The following is a 25,421-nucleotide window of genomic DNA, read 5'->3' as shown; positions in this document are numbered from 1 at the left end:
TTGTGTGTGTGTGTGTGTGTGTGTGCGAGGCTGACGCTAAGTACCGGCATGTCCGTATGAGAGGGCCTTAGGTACCGTGCATAGACCTTGGCTGCACTAGGTACCGCGCTAAGTACCTGCGATGTTAAAACCCATGTACATAATACTTTTGTGTGTTGTTTATGATGTTTATATGTAGGCATGTTAGTTTGAACTACGATCCTTTATTTTCGTAAATAAGGCTCATCATTTTGTCAAGTAGTAGCGGTTTGAATTTCAAAGGTACTTAACGTATGAAATATACGTACAGAACCAACTTTTTACACACAACCTAAAAGTTCTCACTGCAGATTTAAAAATAACAGCAATCGTTCTCTTGTCATCTCAATCATCATTGACAGCAAATAACTGAGTAGAAACATAGCCCTAATTGGGAGTAGTCGGGTGTTTTGACCAACGGTACTTAGTGCTTTCTGTACGGACATAGCGGTACTTAGTGCTTTCCGTACGGACATAGCGGTACTTAACGTCGCCTGCGGTTCCAAGGTTTTATTACACAGAAATAGAGATGTTGGTGGCCATATTATTTCGACCTGTATATCGGGACAGCACATTCAATTCAGACATTCATAGACAGACAGTTTGAACTACGATCCTTTATTTTTGTAAATAAGGCTCATCATTTTGTCAAGTAGTAGCGGTTTGAATTTCAAAGGTACTTAACGTATGAAATATACGTACAGAACCAACTTTTTACACACAACCTAAAAGTTATCACTGCAGATTTAAAATAACAGCAATCGTTCTCTTGTGTCTCAAGCATCATTGACAGTAAATAACTGAGTAGAAACAATCTTTTACAAAGAATGACCAATAGTGAAGTGAATAGGCCTGAAAACAAACTTTATTAGGCATCTCTCTCTCTCTCCTCTTCTCTCTCTCTCTCTCTCTCTCTCTCTCCTCTCTCTCTCTCTCTCTCTCTCTCTCTCTCTCTCTCTCTCTCTCCTCTCTCTCTCGGTTGTATGTGTATATTAGGCAGCATTGATGTGCAAGATTATTGATAGAGGAAAGCAGCAATGCTTGGAACAAACACTGTGTATTTTGCATACGTTTAAATATCATGTTTTCTATTTTTTTCTGTGATTTATGTGTACCCCCCCCCCCCCCCCCCCCCCATGAAAGGGGCTGTAGGCCCATATTCAATTAAACTGTGTCAGTGTCCAGTCTCTCTCTCTCTCTCTCTCTTTCTTCTCTCCTCCCCCTCCCCCTCTCCTCTCTCTTCTCTCTCTCTCTCTCTCTCTCTCTCTGTCTTTTCCATAATATATTTATAGTATTTCTCACTCCTTTATTTATTATATGGGAGATTTATATAGCGCTTGACGTTCTCTAAGCGCTTTACATCTCTCTCTCTCTCTCTCTCTCTCTCTCTCCTCTCTCTCTCTCTCTCTCTCTCTCTCTCTCTATCTCTCTCTCATAATTGCTACATGTTCGATTGCTACCAGCTTGTATTTATTATTACCTGCATAGTATGCATTTGATTTTATGAATAACCACATATGTATGCTCTTCATGCCTCATCTTCATCATTATCATCATCATCATCATCATCATCATCATCATCATCATCATCATCATCGTCATCTTTATTATCACGTGCTGAAGTTTTCCGACCTCTTGACTTTTTAACTTTTTATTTTTTTTTTTTATTTTTTTTATTTTTTTATTAATATATATTTTGTGTGTCTATGCGTCCCAAGGACAGATTGTAAGAAAAGGCGTAGCCTTAAATCTTAATCCTTGTTAAATAAAGTTCAATTCAATTCTCTCTCTCTCTCTCTCTCTCTCTCTCTCTCTCTCTCTCTCTCTCTCTCTCTCTCTCTTCGCTCTCTCTCTCTCATCTCTCTCTCTTTCTTTTATATATCTCTCTCGCTCTCTCTCTCTCTATTACATAATATATATTTATAGTATTCTCTCCTCACTTTTTCCGTCTGTAGCTCACGTTCCCTCTCCCCCCCCCCCCCCCCTACCCTCTACCTCCCTTATCTCATAATAAGCGTGCGCGCGCAACGACAGTAAGAGAGAGAGGCACAGAGAGATACTATCGTATTCTAAATTTATTGATAGAGGAGAGAAATGTATTATAAGATAAGAGAGAGAGGTAGGAGGGAGAGAAAGAGGGACCATGAGAGATACAGAGAGCGTGAGGGGAGAAGGAATACTATTAGTATCACTATCAATAAATTATGGGAGAGAGAGAGAGAGAGAGAGAGAGAGAGAGAGAGAGAGAGAGAGAGAGAGAGAGAGAGAACAAGAACAAGAACAAGAACAAGAACAAATCTTTAATTGTCTAAGGCCACAGCCCCTTACAATAGTGGTTAAAATAACAGCATTAGTATCTGCACAGTTATAAATTATAGTCACGCATAAAATTCAACAAATACATTAAGACCCTGATGACATGTCACTGAACCTGATTTCTAAGGGTTCGTCTCTTCTGTAACATGAAGAACACAAATCTGCTGAAGCTGTTCATCAAATTATCCTCATTACTGCCACAGAAATACACAAGTTGTTGTTGCAGCGTCTTAGAGATCGAGATTGTTAAATACTTTGCTCGAAGGTCTTGATAAAAAGGACATAAAAATACAACATGGTGTTCATCTTCTTTATCAGCTGTACAGAGAGGACAGTTTCTTGTCGTTTGGTTTGGTGTGTTCCGAAACTTGTGAGCGTTGATTTCGGATACTCCTGCGCGGAAACGAGTAAGAGCAACTCTGTACTTAATATCTTCGATTAATTCAATGTATTTCTCTTTTTCCAAACATGTTTTGTAACAATTATAAATGTCGAAACGTTCACTGCATTCTAAAAAGGAGAGAGAGAGGGGGAGAGAGAGAGAGAGAGAGAGAGAGAGAGAGAGAGGAGAGAGAGAGAGAGAGAGAGAGAGAGAGAGAGGGAGGGAGAGAGAGAGAGGGAGAGAGAGAGAGAGAGAGAGAGAGAGAGAAAAAAAGTGTATTCTAAATTTATTGATAGAGAAAAGAGGGAAACAGAGAGAGGAGGGAAAGGGAGAGAAATCGAGATAGGGGGAAAGAGAGATATATATTTGTACTCTAAATTTATTATAAGATACAAGAGAGAGGGGGGGAGGAGAAAGAGGGACCGTGAGAGATACAGAGAGTGTGAGGGGAGAACAGCGGTAACCTTCCACTATACCTAGGGTTTCTTCCCAGCATGACTGTGAGGTCTTGACACGCACCATGCCAAAGACCAACAGTGGACAATTTTAATGATGAACTCGAACTGCCTGAATCTGTGTTGCTTTTCTCATTGCAACTCGGCTGCATGATCACATGCCTGTATTTGTCATGTAAATTCTTACAACCCCGGATACAAAAACAAAACCAGAAAATGATGCCACAGTTTAAACAAAAAAAGCATGGCTTTAATTTAAAATAGCAACATTAACACCTAAATGTTTGTTATAATGCAGTAAAACTATTACATATCTGATTATTCTTATTCACCTATTTCGTCTCCTCTACCCCTGTGCGTGTATTGTATGTGCCTCTTGTTTTATGGACTGGGCAAAGGAGCTGCGCCTTCGGCTATCAGTGTGACTGACTTTTAGGGTTTTAACGTCCTCTTAGACCAACTGGTCTATATTGGGACAGGTATTGGTAATACGTTGAAGTTATGGTGTGATACTTTGATTCGAACAAGCCCGCTGTGGCTGTCTTCTTCGACACACCAGCATTGGGTTTGTCTCGTCAAAGTATCGAAATACGATCATTATAATCGGAGACGAGAGATGATGCATGCGTGTCTTCGTGTTTTCCAAGCCCTGAGACTTTCGCTGTGAACGTGGGATCTTTTTCGTGCGCATGTGTTCACACGGGGGTGTTCAGACACCGAAGAGAGTCTGCACAAAGTTGACTCCGAGAAATAAATCTCTCGCCGAACGTGGGGATCGAACCCACGCTGATAGCGACCGACTGGCTACAAAGCCAGCGCGCTACCAACTGAGCTACCTCCCCGCCGCGCTATCAGTGTCAAGTTACCAAAGGCGGAGGGGAAGTGTTTAACTAACCGTATCAAGCTTGTCGTGCATTCCGAACGCGTGTACTGGAGTGACTGACAGGGGCTTGTCTGGACTTGACTGCGCCTGAACTGATGCGTTGTTTCATCGAACTATTGACAGTTAAAAAGAGAAGTACGCCTTCTTTTGGTTTGAATACATATTTATCCAACAGTCCGAATTACAATAGAAAGGGCAAGATGAAGAAACACAAAAGCACGAGGCTCAAATAAGTGCTACCAAAATTAAACAGAAACGTCTCTGGCGAACGTTTTAAACAGTATATTAAGACAGTATAAGCATTTTACTTCACAGTTATTTTTCAAGTCAGTAATATTAGTATAAATATCACACACTTGAATGTTGTCCAAGAGCTTCAAGGCATAGTCACTGATGTCATTATTTCAGTTATTGTCAAGATTGTGGGTCATGAGAACTTAATTGTAATATTAATGGTTTTATGATAATACTAAAAATAAACAGCAAGAAAAAAATATGAAAAAAGTTATAAGTGTATAGTACTTGTCTTAATTATAATAGTCCTGATTTTGTGATCAAGTGCTCTACACAAGGCTAGATGTTATCAGAGGTCAAGGATGTCAAATATCACGTATCGGTGGCTAGCAGAGGAACCTCCGATTGGGCCACCAGAAGTAGAGGTGAAAGGAGAGGCCGCAGCGGGGTGCCCGAGCCTCAGAAGGATAGTTGGCGATGCAGCAAGGCCATTGATATCAGCGTGAACTTGTTATCAGCCGATGCCGTTATCGGGTTACAGCCGTAGCCCTTTCGCCGTGGCTTCGCCGAGCTAGCACTGTAACTCAGATGCTGACCACCGGTTACGGGTTAGCGGCGCCACAGGACCATGGTTTCAGCGTTCCTTTTCGTGTTGGTATCAAGTTACCGTGCCCTGGCCAAGAACGCTAGCATTGAAGAAGGGAGAGAAAAGCTCTACCTCCCCATCTTCGGTTTATGTAAACGACTAGGGCTCCTTGCATTAGGAAGTATTCGGATTCTAAATGTTTATTATTATTATCACTAGCAATACTCGTGCTCCTCACGGGATGTAACAAATGTTTTATGATTTTCATTAATCACTGATGGTGTGGATATTAAAGTGTCTATGCGAATCCATACCATTATCAATTGCTATTATTGTTGCAATGGTCGACTTATCTTGTCTGAATCATGACTGATTTATTATTGTATACATAGCTTCAAAGCGATGGTGATTCAGTGGAGTAGATTAGCTCCGGGCCCTGATCAGCGAAGCCTTATAACTATCAGTCATATGATTACCACAAATATGATGGTTAAAACCCTTATAACTTTGGAACCAGCCAACCATTTTTTTTAAATGATATTAAACATGAAGACGCAGCACATTAGTCCCTTCAACTTAAGGGGGAAAAAAAGAAGAAAAAATTCAACTCGATTTTCTGAGAAAAACATTTTTGCTGTGATTATGTAATTTTTAACTGCTATTTTGTAGACCCGTCCTCAGAGTATGTAATGAAAAAAAGTTTCATTGAAATATTCCCAGAACTTTGGGAGACATGGCTGATTATGTATTTTGACCATCGGGCCCCGTAATGACCTTGACCTTTGACCTATCCAATATAAATGTTGCACGCAATAGGCTATCGTGTGTCTACATCTACCTACAAAGTTTGGTTGAAAAATACTTAGCCGTTCAGGATTTATCGCAGTTCCTATATTGTGACATACATACATACTTACGGAATGGAACAATCGCAAACGTCCCCGCTGGATGACGAATTAAATTATAAAAAACGTATCAGTAAAATGAAATAACAATGAACAGCACACATTCCCTGAAAAGTAATGTAACGTAGGGGAAAGGGAGAAAAAAAGTGACACCGCGTGGATTCGAACGTGCGTGATTAGAACGTGATGAAGCAAGAGTGTCCTAACCAACTGGCCTACTAATAATTTGCAAAAGTTTCAGGGAGAAATACAGCTATGACATTACAAAAACCATAGGCAATGGATGTTCCGTTTGCCATTCCAATAAGTAACAACAATAATAACTTGATAGGTTTGAGAGTGAACTTGATTTGACATGATACTGTGTTGTCTAAAGTGTTTATTGGATTCTCGGGCAGTTTTATCCCGGACGGCTGCATGTCGAGCTTCAGGGGTGCCTAAGGGCATCCGGCGGTAGGTAAAAATATTTAATGTTCAAATAAACCCACTTAATTAAAAAAATAAACACATTAGTCCCAGCCAGTCCTGATTGAGGTGGCCTCCACTATGCCCATGCAAAAGGAATAACGTGAAAGTTGCCCAGTACCACAGAAATTAGCAATTTCGTGTGACTGAGGCTACCAGTACCTGGCAACGGTAAGCGATTTCACACAGATTAGCGCGGGACAAATATTGACAGAATTTTTTTTATCATAACTGCAATGTTCTTCTCCCCCAAAAAACAACTCCTAAGAAGAACAGGTCCGACAAACCCCTGCGTCACCCAGTGAGCTTTTTTTTTAAATTAACGACGCCAATGGGATTCGATCTCCTGCCTCAGACACTTTCGTTTTGTCACGTTAGGAGAGCAATTTACCAACTTATCTATTTTGCGTCTTGACAGTTCGCGTGAGTGATATTTTAGTGACTTGTGTGACATATAGACTGACCGGAACAAACGCAAACGTCCACCCTCTGGGGGACAAACAACACATTTGCATTCAAACAAAGTAGTTTGTTGATCATAGTGCAATCATCCCGTTTGACTTGTGTCTGTTCTCAATATGACTAACATATATATGTACTCATTTCTCCCAAATAGGTAAAGCTATTGAAACTCATTTTGGCTATGAGCTCGAGGTCCATGGGAATAAACGCTCATCATTATGTCCTGCGGATCGATGACCCTGGTGTCACTCAAAATTATCCCGTCAGGAAATGCTATTTCGTATACATGTACTCAATTGTCTAACCGGCACGGTTGGCCTAGTGGTAAGGCGTCCGCCCCGTGATCGGGAGGTCGTGGGTTCAAACCCCGGCGCGGCCGGGTCATACCTAAGACTTTAAAATTGGCAATCTAGTGGCTGCTCCGCCTGGCGTCTGGCATTATGGGGTTAGTGCTAGGATTGGTTGGTCCGGTGTCAAAATAATGTGACTGGGTGAGACATGAAGCCTGTGCTGCGACTTCTGTCTTGTGTGTGGCGCACGTTCTATGTCAAAGCAGCACCGCCCTGATATGGCCCTTCGTGGTCGGCTGGGCGTTAAGCAAACAAACAAACAAACTCAATTGTCTCCAGTAAGGACACAGTTATTTTCTCCGAAATTAAGGCCCCAGTTTGTGGTGATTGATATTGATTTGCTCTGTAGTTTGATGATCCTAGTGCCAACATTATCCCGTCAGGCATGGTTTAAATGTTTTCGTTTGCACCCACTTTTCTCCAAAACTGATAAAACTGGTGACACCACTATTCGGAAGCATGCTCATCGGAGTCGATGCCGAGAAGCTCTGAACTTTGGTGACCCTAGGTACCATATTATCCGGCCAGGAAGGGTTTTAATATATGCTCACTTTACACCCGTTAGGGTCTATATGTTCTATCAGCCCCAGATACTTTACTTGATATTTGCTTTCGGTCCAGCCGACTTTTTTGAGCCATATCAGGACCAATCAGCCCGAGATGTCTTATCATTTCGATGAAGAAGACTTTAAATAATAAAACAACAACCACAGCACGAGATGATAAACGGAAAGTATTAGGATCCTTATGGTCACTTGTTAATTATTATTTTGTTACCCCTTTATCACATGCCGGCTATTGATACATGCCATATCATTATTTTTGTTATCAAAACGAATACGTTGTGTGTGTGTGTATTGTTAGGAAAACTCCAATCTTTTAGATTAGTTAACAATGTATCAAGAAAAATCACATATTTGAGCGAGTTTCGAGGTGACCGTCTTCGTGATTAGGGACCTAATGTACATCCTATATGATCTTCCATGAATGGGTTCGGTTGCTATTTGAATTTTCTGTAAAAGGGGTCGCTCAGATAATCGTCAAAATGTAACTGACAAGTCCAGTGGCTAACGAAGGAAAGCACCGATCACCATCAAGACTAAATCACTACCAGATGTCAGTAGGAATGTTGGTAACTGATCCACTGACCGCTATCATGTTTCACTACTCGCGTACAGAACTGACTGGGCTTGCTAATAAGCAAGCGTTAGTTTGTAACACATTCCCTGGCCCGTCCCAAGAGAACATGAAAGATATATATTTATGCTACACGGAAGCGTTCTGCTTTAAGCAGACTACATGTATAGACCGAAACAGTTCAAAATAATGATACTGGATTCAGACTTCAACATTATTGTTTTCATATTAGGCCTACGAAAAATGACTTACATAACTTATTTTATACTCGTTAAGAGAAATAATACATGCATCGAGGGACATTGCTTTTATTCTAGGCTACATCTCTTATGGAGGCATCTTACACACTCTCTCTCTTTCTTCACCCTCCCATCTCTCTCTCCTTCTCTCCCCCTCTATCTTTCTAATATTGACAACACCCCTGATATGATCACTCAACCTCTCCCCATCGCCCTCTGTCTCTCACCTTCTTACACACACTCTCTCTTTTCCCAACTCTCCTCTCTCTCCATCTCTCTCTCTCTTCAATAATGACACCCTCCACTCTCGAATCTCCAAACATTCGGTTAAACGTGATTAACTGGTATCGTACCCCTATGACAGCTAATATTCCATATTCTCTGCATTCTCTGCTTGTTGCATTACGTTAAAGGTTTTTAATGCTCTTTTTTTTTTCAAGCCACATTTCACGTCAACTAACTTTTATCAAGACGTTATTCAAAGCGTCATTGTAGAAATGACATTCGGAAATATTAGGGGAATCTCTGTCATAACATTTTTTTCTATTTGTTTCCTATCAGGCATTTTTTGTTTTAATCACAAGTAATATGATACAGACACACAAAGAGAGACACCTATAGTGACAGCCGCTCTATCATGCTAGGACTGGTGTCAGTATACTGTGACTATATGAGGATGTCAATCAATCAATATGAGGCTTATATCGCGCGTATTCCGTGGGTACAGTTCTAAGCGCAGGGATTTATTTATTTTATTTTTATTTTATGCAATTTATATCGCGCACATATTCAAGGCGCAGGGATTTATTTATGCCGTGTGAGATGGAATTTTTATTACACAATACATCACGCATTCACATCGGCCAGCAGATCGCAGCCATTTCGACGCATATCCTACTTTTCACGGCCTATTATTCCAAGTCACACGGGTATTTTGGTGGACATTTTTATCTATGCCTATACAATTTTGCCAGGAAAGACCCTTGTGTCAATCGTGGGATCTTTAACGTGCACACCCCAATGTAGTGTACACGAAGGGACCTCGGTTTTTCGTCTCATCCGAAAGACTAGCACTTGAACCCACCACCTAGGTTAGGAAAGGGTGGAGAAAATTGCTAACGCCCTGACCCAGGGTCGAACTCGCAACCTCTCGCTTCCGAGCGCAACTGCGTTACCACTCGGCCACCCAGTCCGATGTAACCCTCTGCGACTTCAATCTCAGTGTGGCAGTACATTAATCTGCTGACCATAAACAAGGAATGCGTCCAGCTGTCTCTCTAGCTCTCCAGTAGGTTTCTCAGCGGGTTACCTGCTTGACGACGTGCTAATTGATGGCACGCGAACCGTGTAATGTATAGCCACTGCGCGAGTCGAACCGCTCTACGACTAGCTGCTCCTCTCCACGCCCCCCCCCCCCCCCCCCCAACCCCCACCGCCAGCCCCACGCATCCCTCTCTCTCGCCCTGCCTCTCTTCCCCCGTTCCTCTCTCCCCCCCCTCCCCTCTCCCCCTCCCTCTCTCCCCCTCCCTCTCTCTCCCCCTCCTTCTTTCTCCCCCCTCTCTCTTTACCCTTAATTGTCAATCCGTTTTTCATTGCTAAATTCATACGAATAAATAAAAGCTTGATGTTTAGCAAGAATCACCTCTGATTTGTTATTTGCATTGTCACTGAAGACTAAACCGTCAGTGAAACTTAATACAGTTCGCCACCTGTTTACCTCTTTTTATATTTTAATCCAGACAGCATTATCCACCACCACCCATTATATAAACATTCTATTTTGTGTAGTCCCGATATCAATGTTGCACACCTTTTGATGCAGCTTTTAATAATATAAGAGATTTGATTTATACGTATTCCCTGTTTCACTCAATGAATATTATATATTCCCTAAAATATCCAGGTAATATACATATTTCCTGGAATTTGGAGGCCATTTTTAGACGTATTCCCTGACTTATATTTAGCATTCAAAAGGAGATACTTTGATGGAGTGAAAAATCTCTCTCTCTCTCTCTCTCTCTCTCTCTCTCTCTCTCTCTCTCTCTCTCTCTCTCTCTCTCTCTCTCTCTCTCTCTCTCTCTCTCTCTCTCTCTTATGCTTACAAATATAACAACAATCGCATAACAATAGAATTTACAACACAATATTACACTGTTTGCACCAATGAAGTGAGAAAAAATGACTTTTGCATTGGCAAACTCAACAAGCCGTAATAACTCTAGTTGGCGAGATATATTTTGTTTGTTTGTTTGTTTGCTTAACGCCCAGCCGACCACGAAGGGCCATATCAGGGCGGTGCTGCTTTGACATTTAACGTGCGCCACACACAAGACAGAAGTCGCAGCACAGGCTTCATGTCTCACCCAGTCACATTATTCTGACACCGGACCAACCAGTCCTAGCACTAACCCCATAATGCCAGACGCCAGGCGGAGCAGCCACTAGATTGCCAATTTTAAAGTCTTAGGTATGACCCGGCCGGGGTTCGAACCCACGACCTCCCGCTCACTGGGCGGACGCCTTACCACTAGGCCACCGTGTTGCGGTTTGGCGGGATATAGTGATCCTTACATTCGTTCGAAAAAAAGACCAATAAAGCTACCCTTTCAAACCATATGCATGTTCTGAGTTTTTTTGCTTATTTGCTATTGTGTTTGGTTGTAATATGTTATATACAATTGTGCATGTGAAGTGATATTATATTTTTTAAATATGGAAAAAGTGAAAGCTGATTGAAAATTTATGGACAGATTAATAGATGAAAATGGCTCTCAATAACGACGCAAAAAGGAATTTTACAGGAGCAAGTGAGATTTTAAAATAACGTGTTTGATAAAAATGGGAATTTTGTTGAGGAGGATGCTGAAAGTAAAGTTCTTAATTTAAATATTCCTCAGTTAAATGACGAACGAAAATATGGTTTGGAAACTGATTTTACCGTGTTAGAAATCGGCAGGGCGCTGTCTTTATTAAAAAAATGGTTCGTCACCAGGTTTAGACGGATTGACTACAAGTTTCATGAAAAAATGTTGGCCTGAAGTAAAATTGATGGTGGTTAATTCCCTTCAAAGTGCATTTAGAGTCGGTGAATTGTCAGATACTCAGAAAAGAGCAGTTATCACGTTGATCCATAAGGATAAAGATTTGCCGAGAGATAGCCTTAAGAATTGGAAACCCTATATCTGTAACCAATACAGATTATAAAATGCTGGCAACATGTTTATCGCAGCGCGTATCTGGTGTTATTTCTGACCTCGTGTCAGAAGATCAGACAGGATGTATTAAGGGAAGAAAGGCAAGTAACTTGATTAGATTAATTGATGATGTCATTAATTACGCTAATGAAAGAAATCAAGCAGGTATATTACTTGCCCTTGACTACGCCCGAGCCTACGATTCCATCTCAGAAGACTATGTGGTCTGGTCCTTTAAAAAATTTGGTTTTGGCGAAAAATTTGTTAAATGGATTAAAGTTTTAAGAGAAGTTAAAAGGGCAATAACCAACCTGGCTCTTCCACGGTCTCAAATAGCATTACATATTGGTTTAATGACAAACACCACGAGCTGCATAAATTATATGGGTTGGATTTCGGAAGAAATAAGTGTAGAATTATTAGCAATACAAATCCGAAGTCACCCCAATATTAAAGGATTTGCCTTACCAGATGTAGGTTTTGCAGAACAAACATCGCGTATCTTGAAACTGGCTATGTACGCCGATGACATAACTGTTTTACTTCAAGATAAAAACGACATGGAAACGGTTTTGAAAATTATTGATGATTTTTCCAATATATCTCGCTTAAAATTAAATAAAAGTGAAACGGAAGCAATGTGGTAGGGATCGCGTAAAAACTGTCAAGAGAAATATTGCGATATTAAATGGAATACCCAGGTTAAAATCATGGGAATTAGTCAGTTTTAAAAATGACATCCCGGCCTCTGAAATTATGGAAAATTGGTCCAAAAAGACTTGAAAAAGTTGAACAAATCATTTGCAGATGGTCAAGAAGAAATTTAAGTATAAGCGGCAAATTATGTATTATTAAGTCCTTCTTAGTTTCACAATTTGTTTACGTTATGCAGGCGCTTCTTGCCCCTGTTAAAGTTCTCGATAAGTTGAATACTATTTTGTTCAGGTTTCTCTGGAAAAGGAAGTATTTAAATACAAAAGCCTTTGAAAAAGTTAAACGAAATGTATTGTGTAATGTGGTGGAAGAAGGTGGTATTAACATGATAAACGTCCACGATATGCAGACTTCTTTTTTACTGACATGGGCAGCAAAACTTCAACAACAAAAACATGAACCGTGGACAACGATTCCGTTAAGTCAGGTATTGGGAAGAAATTTACTTTGTTTTAAAGCCACAACACTACTAAAACCAAGGTATTGAATGCATTCGATCAAACTTTTAGACAGAAGTTCTCTTAAAATGAATCCATAATAAAGCATTGATTTATGAGAGAGAAGATCGCTTTGGCGATCAATGTTTGTGGAACAATATAAAAGTGGTTTATAAAAATAAAAGCTTATATTTAAAAAAAATGGATAGAAGCGCATTTAGATATGGTGAAAGATATTTGGGTTAACGGAGATATGATTCCTTTTAACCAGCTGTGCACAAAGAAAGGATACAGTCCCTCTAGATTTTTTGAGTACCGCGCAGTGAAGACTGCTGTGCGAGCGCTTGCACTTCGCAAAAACACAGCCAGCCCGCGAGCAGGCGAACACAATAATGACCTTGACACACGGGGGTGCATGAACACTCCGCGCACTTTCCCAATTTTGAAGCTTCCGCGCATGTGAAACTCCCGCGCGTGGTGTATATGTAAGATGCGCGCGTGTTTTAGCAAAATGTGATGTGAAACTAGCGCGCGTGTCTTTGCTCGGTCAAATGTGAGACATTGAGACATTAACAACTGACACTTGTATATCCATGAAAACTGACACTTGTATATCTATATATTGAACACGTCTTTATTACACAGACAAGTCGATAAAAACGAATGAAGACTTAAACCATGCGTATAAGAATATTTTGTTCACTTATTATATAACAGAAATTACAGAAATTTCGGGTGTCTGGTATCACAGTCACAGAGACTGCAGCAAAGGTACAAGAGGGGGGAAGTCACAGCATGGCCGGCAAATTTTTCCAGGCCATGGACTTGACGTATTCCTTCCTGTCGATTTCCCCCGTGTTGTATCGTTGCTGCAGTCTCCCCAGTTCCAGCAGTTTCTGCCTTCGTTGCGGCCGTAGGGACTGTGAGTACGCGCGCAAGTTGTATGAGCCGAACCAGTAATTCGTGCGCGGAAGTTACAACCCGATATTGCGCGGAGCATACATGTATTTTACAAGCGCGGAATTTACATATGCGCGGAAATTACCGGCTGCGACACACGGAACCCTGTGATCATTAACCCCTCCTCGAGAAAGATTCGCATGCTGATAGTCCAGTCTAAAGCGAGCGAGCCTTGCGCTGCTACATTTTGGTTACATAAATATCAGGTTAAACTAGATCACAGTCATTGGCTGTTAGCAAGCAAATGTACAAAAGAAGAAAGATTGCGATTGTTACAATGAAAAATATTACATAATATTTATCCCACGAATATATTATTAAATAAAATGAAAATTAGAGAAACAAAATTATGTACATTTTGTAAACACATTGATTATGTTGAACACTTTTTTTGTCAATGTGAGAAGTTGACGAGCTTTTGGGAAAATGTTGTCCATTATATTTTTAGAAATACAGGATCAAATGTGCACCTCTCAGAACACGATGTCTTGTTTGGTTATCAACCTAGTAATATATGCCAAAATAATAAGGTACTTAATGACATTATTTTGATTGCAAAAATGTGTATTAGTAAATATTAGTATGGTGATAGATACGATTTGAATAGTATCATTATTGGAAAATAAAATGTACATTAGAAGATTGTGAGTAATGTATAAGTCGAGATGAGGTGAAGTGATATATGACGTTTGTGAATATTATGAGGGGGGGTGGGAGGGAGCGGATGGACGAGAATAAGAAAAACAAAAAAAGAAAAAAAAGGAGAAAAAAAAGTAACCATCTATGGCTCCTCAATTGCTTTTTGTATAAACAACCATGCAAACCACACACAAAAAACCAACAAAAAAAGAAACCGGTTTTCTCCAATTTAAAAAAAAACACAAAAAAAACAAGTCGCGTAAGGCGAAATTACTACATTTTAGTCAAGCTGTGGAACTCAAAGAATGAAACTGAACGCACTGCATTTTTTCACAGTGACCGTAGTCCGCCGCTCGCGCAAAACCCAGTGAAACTGACGAGACTGTTTAGCGCGGTGATGGTTTCGCTGTGCTGCATAGCACGCTTTTCTGTACCTCTCTTCGTTTTAACTTTCTGAGCGTGTTTTTAATCCAAACATATCATATCTATATGTTTTTGGAATCAGGAACCGACAAGGAATAAGATGAAATTGTTTTTTAATCGATTTCGGAAATTTGATTTTGATCAGAATTTTTTATATTTTTAATTTTGAGAGCTTGTTTTTAATCCGAATATAACATATTTATATGTTTTTGGAATCAGAAAATAATGAAGAATAAGATGAACGTAAATTTGGATCGTTTTATAAAAAAAAATTATTTACAATTTTCAGATTTGTAATGACCAAAGTCATTAATACATTTTTAAGCCACCAAGCTTAAATACAAAACCGAAGTCCGACCTTTGTCGAAGATTGCTTGGCCAAAATTTCAATCAATTTGATTCAAAAATGAGGGTGTGACAGTGCCGCTTCAACTTTTACAAAAAGCCGGATATGACGTCATCAAAGACATTTATCGAAAAAAATCAAAAAAAATCCGGGGATATCATACCCAGGAACTCTCATGTCAAATTTCATAAAGATCGGTCCAGTAGTTTACTCTGAATCGCTCTACACACGCGCACGCACACCGGCACAGACAAAACTTGACTAAATGTAAAAAAAGAGAGAGAGAGAGAGAGAGAGAGAGAGAGAGAGAGAGAGAGAGAGAGAGAGAGAGAGAGAGAGAGAGATGATAATGATGATGATGGAACTTTATTTTTCAAGGATAGAGGTTTAAGGTGACGCCTTTTCTTACAACCGGTCCTTACTTCTAATACAAATGTCTAATAAATGATAAACAAGTAAAGCAACATGACAAATAAACAAAGTAAACGAACGAACCAGCAAACAATCGACAAGTAAGCAAACAAGCAAATAAACATAAACAACAAAATGACAAAGTAAGGAACATACAAATCGAAAGCAAAACATGCAACATATTAATTGAGGTTATACATGTAAAGTGATCGACGGTTAAAGTTCCATCCTCACCTATTCACACTTTACTGACACTATACACAACCATCAGTGTGTATAGGAAACAGGTACTTAACGCCTTCGTCCGTACGGGTTACACACTGTGTATAGCCAAACGGTACCTAAAGTGGATTTCGTACGTACAGAAGTCACACAGATCCGTCTGCGTATGACCGGTACCTAAGGTGCTCCTCGTCCGTATGAGTGTGTGTGTATGTGAGCTTGTGTATGTGCGTGTGTGTGCGTGCGTGTGTGTGTGTATGAGTGTGTGTGTGTGTGAGGAGAGAGAGAAATATAGGTGGTTGGGGGCGGGTAAGCGAGCGACCACACGCATGGCTAGTAATCCACCAAAGACTATTACCGAACAAAAAACCTCGAGGCGCTGCTCAAAAGAAAAGGACCGTAATGTATTTATTATCCTCTTACCTACTTTCTCCCAAAAGACCGTATAAAAAGTATGTAGAAGTTGGAGAAATTCCATGCGGATCTTAATACAGTTCTTACTAGCGTTACTAAAACGGACAAGGACGCCAACAGCGTGAGTGCCCTAGATGTTAGAAATTCGTTTGAGTTCTGACCGACAAATTTAACCCTCTACCGCGACTATTTCCGCGATCCGCAGTGACCACCGTTTTTCACCTTCATTTGCAAAGTAATTGCGAACACATCATTCAGTATCACTATAACCTGCACATTCATTGTGCTGAATGCAATGACTCACCACCTGTTGTATGGATTTTGAGACAGCAAACAAGAGCGCGTATAGATAGTTGAAATAAAATCTATCTTATCAAAACCACATGCTGCCCTACACGCCACCAGGCGTGAAAGGCAGTAAGTAAGTAAGTATCAAAACCACAACAAAAGTTCGCTTTACCAATCTACCCTACCACCCCCATCCCCCCCCCCCCCCCCCCCCCCCCCCGCACCCACCCAACCCCTTTCACCACAACCCCACTCCGAAAGCTATTCCAGTGCCCATTTCCCGAAAAGCTTCACAATGGACGACCGAATATTCACAAATGTTAAGTCTAAAGATGATAGCATGTAAGTATGAAAGCGTTTTCGCATGGCCGCATCATCATCACTTAGGTCGCGTGTGGACATTGATTAAAACTAGTTCAGGTTCCCAAGCTTTCACAATCCTATTTAAATTAACCATGACATTTACACGTGTACGTGCGGACTAACCCGAAATCCCACACAAAAAAACGTTCAAAAAAGGAAGCCATACTTGTACATAGCACTTGCAACAAGCTGACACGTGTGCAAACAGGTTATGGCCATGAAACTCCAATAAACTTGCTCCAACACGTGTTGCATACTGGCCTCAAGTTAAAACACATGCATTTCTAAACCTGTGTGTGTGCATGTATGGACGCGCATGTGCCCATACACATACTTATATAGAACACTATGTGCTCTTTCTCTCTCTCTCTCTCTCTCTCTCTCTCTCTCTCTCTCTCTCTCTCTCTCTCTCTCTCTCTTCATGCCCCTCCCCATTTTCTCTCTCTCTCTCTTCATGCCCCTCCCCATTCTCTCTCTCTCTCTCTCTCTCTCTCTCTCTCTCTCTCTCTCTCTCTCTCTCTCTCTCTCTCTCTCTCTCTCTCTCTCTCTTTCTCTCTCTCTACCCCCTGTATCTCACCCAGCCCCTACCACACCCTTCCACATCTTGACCCCCAAACCCCCACCCCCACCTCTCCAGCCTTCACCAAGGTCCACGTGGACTGTGAGCTACCAATTCCATCGACCAGTGGTACCACCCACTTACTGTCGCCATTCCCAAATGCGGGCTGGAACCGCAGAGCGAGAAATCGAATTGGACATGTGTGAGGATAAGGGGGGGGGGGGGGGGCGTGACGTGGTTGAGGGGATTATACTGTACGCGTATGTGTGTATGTTTATTTATATGGGAGATTTATATAGCGCTTGCCGTTCTCTAAGCGCTTTACATATTAATTTCTGCCGTGTGAGATGGAATTTTTTACACAATGTATCACGCATTCACATAGGCCAGTAAATCTCAAGCCATTCCGGCGAATATTTACTTTTCACGGCCTATTATTCCAAGTCACACGGGTATTTGGTAGACATTTTTTATCTATGCCTATACAATTTTGCCAGGAAAGACCCTTTTGTCAATAGTGGGATCTTTAACGTGCACACCCCAATGTAGTGTACACGAAGGGACCTCGGTTTTTCGTCTCATCCGAAAGACTAGCACTTGAACCCACCACCTGGGCTAGGAAAGGGGGAAGAAAATTAACGTTGTTATTGACCTCCCTGTGCAGAGCCCACACAGTCGTGCTGCAATGGGTCCCCTCTCACTGGACACTGCAACATACTAGCTAGGCAACGAAGCCGCAGATACTCTGGCAAAGGAGGGCACTACAAAGGACCAGAATGACATATCAACCACCTTCAAAGAAGCCAAGACCATCATCAAGGCCAAGCAACACAAAAAGTGGTTGCAGCAGCACCCACACTACAACAAAAACGACGCCTTTCACCTGCTCACAAGGTCTGAGCAGGTCCTCATATTCAGGCTGCGGACAGGCCACAACCGAATGAACCACCACTTTTTCACCAAGTTCAGAATTGGCCAGTCAGACCAGTGCCCTTGTCAAACAGGCAGCATGACAACGGAACACCTGCTGCAGACTTGCCCACTACACGATGGCCTCAGGAGCCAGATCTGGCCGGAGGCGACCACGGTGCAAGGGAAGCTCTATGGCAGTCTGGACGACCTACAGCGCACGGCAACATTTGCGCGGAGAACCGGCGTTTCCATCTGAGTGATCGACAAGAAGAAGAAGAAGGAAGCTGTATTATGTTTTCTCCTTCGCTTGAGTAAATGTCCACGCCGCCACAGGGTTCAAAGAAACAATGTGTGAAGCTAGGTGGAACAATCTACACGGGGCTACGGTTCGATCAACACAACAAGTTCGATGAGATCGAATTGGTGCGTGTGTGAACTTATACATGGAAACGCTCACACAATATATAGTGCCCCCCCCCCCCCCCCCCCACCTTTCCACACCTCCAAAAATCAAAGAAAATCAGTGCATACAAACAACAGTGGACATCGACAGTGGATATGCGTAACACTCATGAGCCTTCACTATATAATTTTGTCAAGGTAAACAATGGCGTAAAGAGACAAACTCATCATGCCAGTTATACAACCACCTCACTCACATTTTTCTTCATCAAGTAAACAGCAGCGCATTGAACAGAAAATACATTTTCAACTTTAAAATGTATAGCAAAAAAGGGTTTAGTCCTCCAATCTGGCAGAGGCAGAACAACGCCAAAAACAACACATGCACAATCATTCAGTGATGGTAGAAGGGTGCCCATTTGAAAGGGGGTAGAAAAAATGGTCAAACACATATAATTATGATATAAAAACAGGCAGGTGTAGAACTAGAGGAGGAACACCTAAAACCTTGTGTCTTGTAATTGTACATTTAAGATATGAATATGCATGCATCAATTTCAGAGCGAATGTCTTGTTTCCAGTTGCAGTGGAACCTCCAGGAACAATACAGTGGAAACCCCGTTTTACAATCCCCAATATATGACCTCCCCCCTTTTCTCAAGATTTTTTACATGAGAAGGAAAGGATCTTCAAAGAGACTTGGGCAAAACACACACACATTAGAAAGAGCAAGCAAACAATCTGAGAAACAACAAAGGGAAGTAAGCCCTCTAAATGCATACACAATGTGCAAGAGTAAATCAGAGTGAAACCAATCTCCTGGCACCAGAGAAAATAACAAGCATTGAAATGAACAAACAACTTTCATCCTGAAAAAGAGCAAAGCTAAGAACAAAACAAAACAAATACATGTAACAACAAAAAGAAAAAAAACAATATGAAATATTACGAAAGTTAAGTGTTGATGTTATCACTTGTTCGCCATGTTGTAATCGTGAATGTGTTTTGCTTATTTTCAGAACGTGTTCACAAGCAGTGTGTTTGTTATCGTTCCATATGTTGTTTTTGTCAAACGATTGTTCACAATAAAATGAATAAAAACACACTTAAATCAAGAAAACAAAACTCACCTCAGCATCTTGACGTTTCATTCTGGCGCTTCTTCCAGCACTCATGCTTCCCAGAGAGGTGTCCGTCCTTTCTCTCTGGGTCTTGTGGATGTCTGCTACGGAGGCTCGAACACGGTCATGTTGAATGGAACTTTTCTTGCTGGGCGGGTCTGCCTCTTTAATGGTGACAGACTTTTCTGGGTGATCTTGGTCTGCAGTTCCCTTTTCCTCTTCTTCATCTTTGGCCCCACTGTTCTCTCTGGAAGCAGAGAACCACAGAGAGATGTTTTCATTTTCAATGAATTTGATGTTGATGTCCACAAAATGTCCTAAAATGATACAGTGGGTTTTTTCCATACTGTGAAACCCCATTTTTAAGACCTCCACTAATCTGAGAAAACCGGGTCTTAGAAACAAGTTGGTCTTAAAATGTGGGTACATTTACAGAGGCTATGAGCAGAATATCTGAGAAAACCGGGTCTTAGAAACAAGTTGGTCTTAAAATGGGGGTAGATTTACAGAGGCTATGAGCAGAATATCTGAGAACACAGGGTCTTAAAAGGGAGGGAGTCTTAAATTGGTGGGTCTTAAATGGGGGGGGGGGGGGGTTGGTTTCCCACTGTACTTCCTTTTCACTCAAATGTCAATCTTGATCAAGAACTTCTCACAATTCTACCTGTTGACAAGCGAATGTAATGCTAAGTGTGTACACATGTTTGAGATTTTGAATGTGCATGTGTGCACAACGCATGTACCATCCCAGTCTGTGCACGTGTGTGTGTGTGTGTGTGTGTGTGTGTGTGTGTGTGTGTGTGTGTGTGTGTGTGTGTGTGTGTGTGTGCGTGTGCGCACAGTGTCTTTGTGTAACTATAATTATATATATATATATATCTATATAGGAATGTAGGGCATCTGTGGGTGTAGCATGCTCTATTAACATGTACATTTCTCTCTCTCTGTGTGGTTTTCCTGTTTTTCTTTTTTATTTAAATACTTCACAGCAGTTGACAGTATGTGGGGGAATTATTCACAACATGAGCACACTCGTGCAAACCACATTTTAATTCTGCCGAATAAGCACATCATTAATAAAGATCAGCGGAAGGAGCAGCAGGTTGGCACTTTGGAGCGACAGATAATTATGTATACATGTACAACCAAGGCAGACACTAGGCACATGTATGCACGTGACGGATATGACAGACAGCACAAACTATGACTGACAGCACAAATAGCCTTGTTTTAAATGACAAGACATATATGTATCCATGTCACAAATGACAACACCAACAGCCATATTTTACAAATGACAACACCAACAGCCATATTTTACAAATGACAACACCAATAGCCATATTTTACAAATGACAACACCAACAGCCATATTTTACAAATGACAACACCAACAGCCACATCATTACAAATGACAACACCAACAGCCATATCATTACAAATGACAACACCAACAGCCATATCATTACAAATGACAACACCAACAGCCATATCATTACAATTACAAATGACAACACCAACAGCCATATCATTACAATTACAAATGACAACACCAACAGCCATATCATTACAAATGACAACACTAACAGCCGTGTATTACAAATGACAACACAAATATCCATGTTACAAATGACAACACAGTATGTCATATGTTACAATGAAATCAGAACACAAACAGTCATTGTTATAAATGACAATACAAACACTATAAACATCCAGGGTGTTGCAGTGAAGACTGAAAAGATGAGTTTTTAACTTTTTTTTTTTTTTAAAGAAGTGAAAGAGAGGGCAGGGAATTCCAGTTGACAGCAGCAAAGAACGAAAAAAAAGCGACAGCCTTATTGGTTTTACATTTATAAGCGGGTATAGTGAGAGTGAGGAGATCGCTGATATGATATGGGTGAATGTGTTGTCAATTATAACTTGGTTATAACATATAGCCACAGGACTGGGTGGCCGAGTGGTAACGCACTTGCGCTCGGAAGCGAGAGGTTGCGAGTTCGACCCTGGGTCAGGGCATTAGCAATTTTCTCCCCCCCCCCTTTCCTAACCTAGGTGGTGGGTTCAAGTGCTAGTCTTTCGGATGAGACGAAAAATCGAGGTCCCTTCGTGTACACTACATTGGGGTGTGCACGTTAAAGATCCCACGATTGACAAAAGGGTCTTTCCTGGCAAAATTGTATATGCATAGATAAAAATGTCCACCAAAATACCCGTGTGACTTGGAATAATAGGCTGTGAAAAGTAGGATATGCGCCGAAATGGCTGCGATCTGCTGGCCGATGTGAATGCGTGATGTATTGTGTAAAACAAATTCCATCTCACACGGCATAAATAATTCCCTGTGCCTTGAATATGTGCGCGATATAAATTGCATAAAAATTAAAAAAATTAAAAATAAAAATAAATCCCTGCGCTTAGAACTGTACCCACGGAATACGCGCGATATATGCCTCATATTGATTGATTGATTGGTTAATGGTTATAACATAGTCAAGTCACAAATATGACAGCAATAACAGCCATATATTACAAGACAGGTCGCGTTTAATGTCTTGTCCTCCACCACATCAGTATCAGATGACAACAAAAACAGCCATATTTTTAATATGATTATATATGCATGACAACATTAACAGCCATGTTATAAATAACAACATGTATACAACCATGTGACAAATGATTGCACTAACAGTATAACAGCTATGTTACAAGACAAGCCGAGCTTTCATATCTTGTCTCCGCCCCTTCCATATCACATCCCACCCATCTGACCCATTTCTCGTGACTCCACTATGCTCCGCTGTTTTCCCACGCGCCTCGACTGAAAACAAACAGCACGCTTAGTGACGTGTTGTTACTTGCTTGGGGTTGTACTGTAGCAGACGACAGTCGCTCACCGGCCAGAAATAAAAGCTGACAGATTGCGTGTACGTGTGCCAGTCATTTACAGAAATAGACTCTTACTGAAAAACAAAAACCCAGAGAGACGGTACTGTACTGTACTTGATATAATTTTTATTTTTGTTACCACAGCTGCATGTGTATAGAGGTCTTGCCGCGTGTCGTAGCTGGTGACGAAATATCATGCCACACAAAACACTACACAAACACACGTCCAGTGTTCGCCATTGCACGAAAAAAGAAAGACATGTCCGATAATTTTTTTCTCTCACCTGGACTCTTCCGTGGTTTGATGGGGCAAATATTGGCTGAGGACAGAGGGGAAATTCGTTTGAAGCGTTCGCTTCGTCTCCATTTCCGCCCCACTGTGTACTTTGGAACACACTCACAGACGATGGCTAGACATTTTGCCTAGAAGGTTGCTGTCGTCGCATCGTCCATTCATGCTGCAAAAAGGAGAGGGGAGGGGGTCAGTTTCAAGGGGGTGGAGGAGGGTGGGTGTGACGGAATCGAAGGGAAATAACTTTCGCAACACCGCGCCTGCGTACAGATATGTTGATCATGTGACATGTGTATTACCTCACCGTGGCAACGCTGGGTCACGTGCCAAGCCATGCAGTCATGTGACCTGCAGCAGCATGTGCGCAGCGGAAGACAGTGCTCTCTTCAACTCCTCTGTCATTGCTCAAACGTTTCTGTGGGTTGTTTTTCTTTGACTTTGTGATGTATTTGGCTGTCGTGGATGAACGACCAAGAGATGTTCTTGCTAAAAGAATAAAAGCCGATAGTGATCAGATCTCTCTCTCTCTCTCTCTCTCTCTCTCTCTCTCTCTCTCTCTCTCTCTCTCTCTCTCTCTCTCTCTCTCTCTCTCTCTCTCTCTCTTACACACACACGATAGTGAGTTTACCCAGTAATAACAATTTCCTTTTACAATGCTGATATGAATATAATTAAAGTACTTCACTGATGCCCTGTGCAGCTTCACTTTTCTGTGCCCCTGCTCTTCCCACTCCCAGTCACTATTCAGAAAAGTATAAGAAATGGGCTCAATTTTGCCTGATTTCTGTTGTTGTTTTATTCTGTAGATTTGTGTGTGTGTGCTGTTGTATGGAGTATAAATATGTGTTAGTTTCTTTTAATTACTGTGTATTTTTCTTTCTTCAAAAATCTGAATTTCATTTAACTTCTATAACAGAATTTTTTTGCAATTATGCAAACAAAGAACTTCATACATGTAGTAATGTAGTAAAACAAGACGGGGAAGAAAAAAAAAAGGATGAGAGATGTTTATACAATGTAGTAGTGTTAAAGTCAGAGAAGAGTGGGGTGCACAAAAAAAGATATAATTATAACCTCCTTCTCTTCTTTATTTTTGAAACATATTCAAATATAATTGACACCACTACTACTTCATGCACTACTACTACTACGACTTCTACAAAAAATTTAAAAACATTTTTTTTAAAGTAAAATAAGTGATAATTGCAGCATAAATGCTGAGTGAGGCTCAAGGGACATAATCCCAACATTATGTTAGAAACCATAATTGCTTCCCTTGGCCTGGTTTGCCTTTTTTCTTGCAGACTTCTTTTTGCATGACATGTCCTAACGCAGAGCACCTCCTACAGCGAATTTCTCATGCTGACCTGTAATGCAGAAATGCATACGGCATAACTCTTTGCACAAAAACCACCAAATCATGCGCTGGGGCTCACAGAGAGAAATTCAAGTTTCACGCTCTCACGGCAAAGCCATTAGGGGCATGTACCCAGGTTTTACCCCGACTTTAGATGAGATAAAATAAATCCAAAAACAAAGAGACTGCCAACGTTCCAAAATTCAGAATCAAAAAACAAAACAGGTAAGTTGTTGGAACGTTATTATTGACATAATTACTTTTTCATTTTCATTTTCATTACTTTATTGTCCCATCGCTGAGATTGTCCTTTTCCTTGCGAGTGGCGAAAACTGAATTACATCAAGATATGTTTATTGTGATATTTGTTTATCTGTTCACTTAAAAGATTGTTGGGTCGACACATTTGTGATTGTAACGTATTTTTGTCAATGACAACGTTCCAACAACTTACCTTTCTTGTTTTTTTATTTAGATGAGATACACAAGTGTATGCGTGTTTAGGTGGTATCAGCCATCTGCACTTATGGCAGAATGACCGAGACCTTTTATGTGCCACTGTGGTGTCAGGGGGGTGGGACATGGATACCGTCTCTCGGTCTGCACATAAAGTTGACCTGTGTCCGTCCTGTTCTGGATTTGAACCAGCGACTCTAGGATTTAGAGTCCAGGGCTCTACCCCCTGAGCTACCCGGGCCCCTACTTCATTCCCTGATCCTTTTAAATTGTTTCATTTTAAATTACATCACACAATAAAAAAGACAAATCAAAAATACTTTGTTCACAGGTCATCTGTTAAACCGCAAAGTGTTTCATTGCATTTACAATTAAACAACGCACAAGCACACACACACACACACACACACACACACACACACACAATGAGACAGAAAGAGAGAGAGATATAATATAGAAAAACAGACCGACAGACAGAGATCTTAACACACACACACACACACACACACACACACACACACACACACACACACACACACACATAGAGAATGAGAGACAGAGAGACACACAGAAAGGTCAATAAC

General features: G+C 41.0%; 1 protein-coding gene across 4 annotated transcripts in view; it reads right to left on the bottom strand.

The window, feature by feature from the left end:
• Nucleotides 1-23,261, bottom strand: part of LOC138964484 (glutamic acid-rich protein-like) — a 266,503-nt gene extending 243,242 nt beyond the window's left edge. For 2 of the 4 annotated variants that reach the window (XM_070336452.1, XM_070336453.1), the window contains exons 1-2: nt 23,017-23,261; nt 19,850-20,087 (exon numbers count right to left, since the gene is read on the bottom strand). In XM_070336452.1, the coding sequence (XP_070192553.1) occupies nt 19,850-20,087; nt 23,017-23,099 (321 nt within the window). In that variant the 5' untranslated portion in view covers nt 23,100-23,261. The remainder of the gene's footprint in view (nt 1-19,849; nt 20,088-23,016) is intronic. The other 2 variants (XM_070336454.1, XM_070336455.1) reach the window with 1 other exon arrangement.
• Between the last annotated feature and the right edge of the window lie 2,160 nt (nt 23,262-25,421).

This window comes from Littorina saxatilis, linkage group LG4 (genome assembly GCF_037325665.1).
Source record: "Littorina saxatilis isolate snail1 linkage group LG4, US_GU_Lsax_2.0, whole genome shotgun sequence".
Taxonomy (NCBI): domain Eukaryota; kingdom Metazoa; phylum Mollusca; class Gastropoda; order Littorinimorpha; family Littorinidae; genus Littorina; species Littorina saxatilis.
This window is presented reverse-complemented; position numbering and strand designations above follow the sequence as displayed.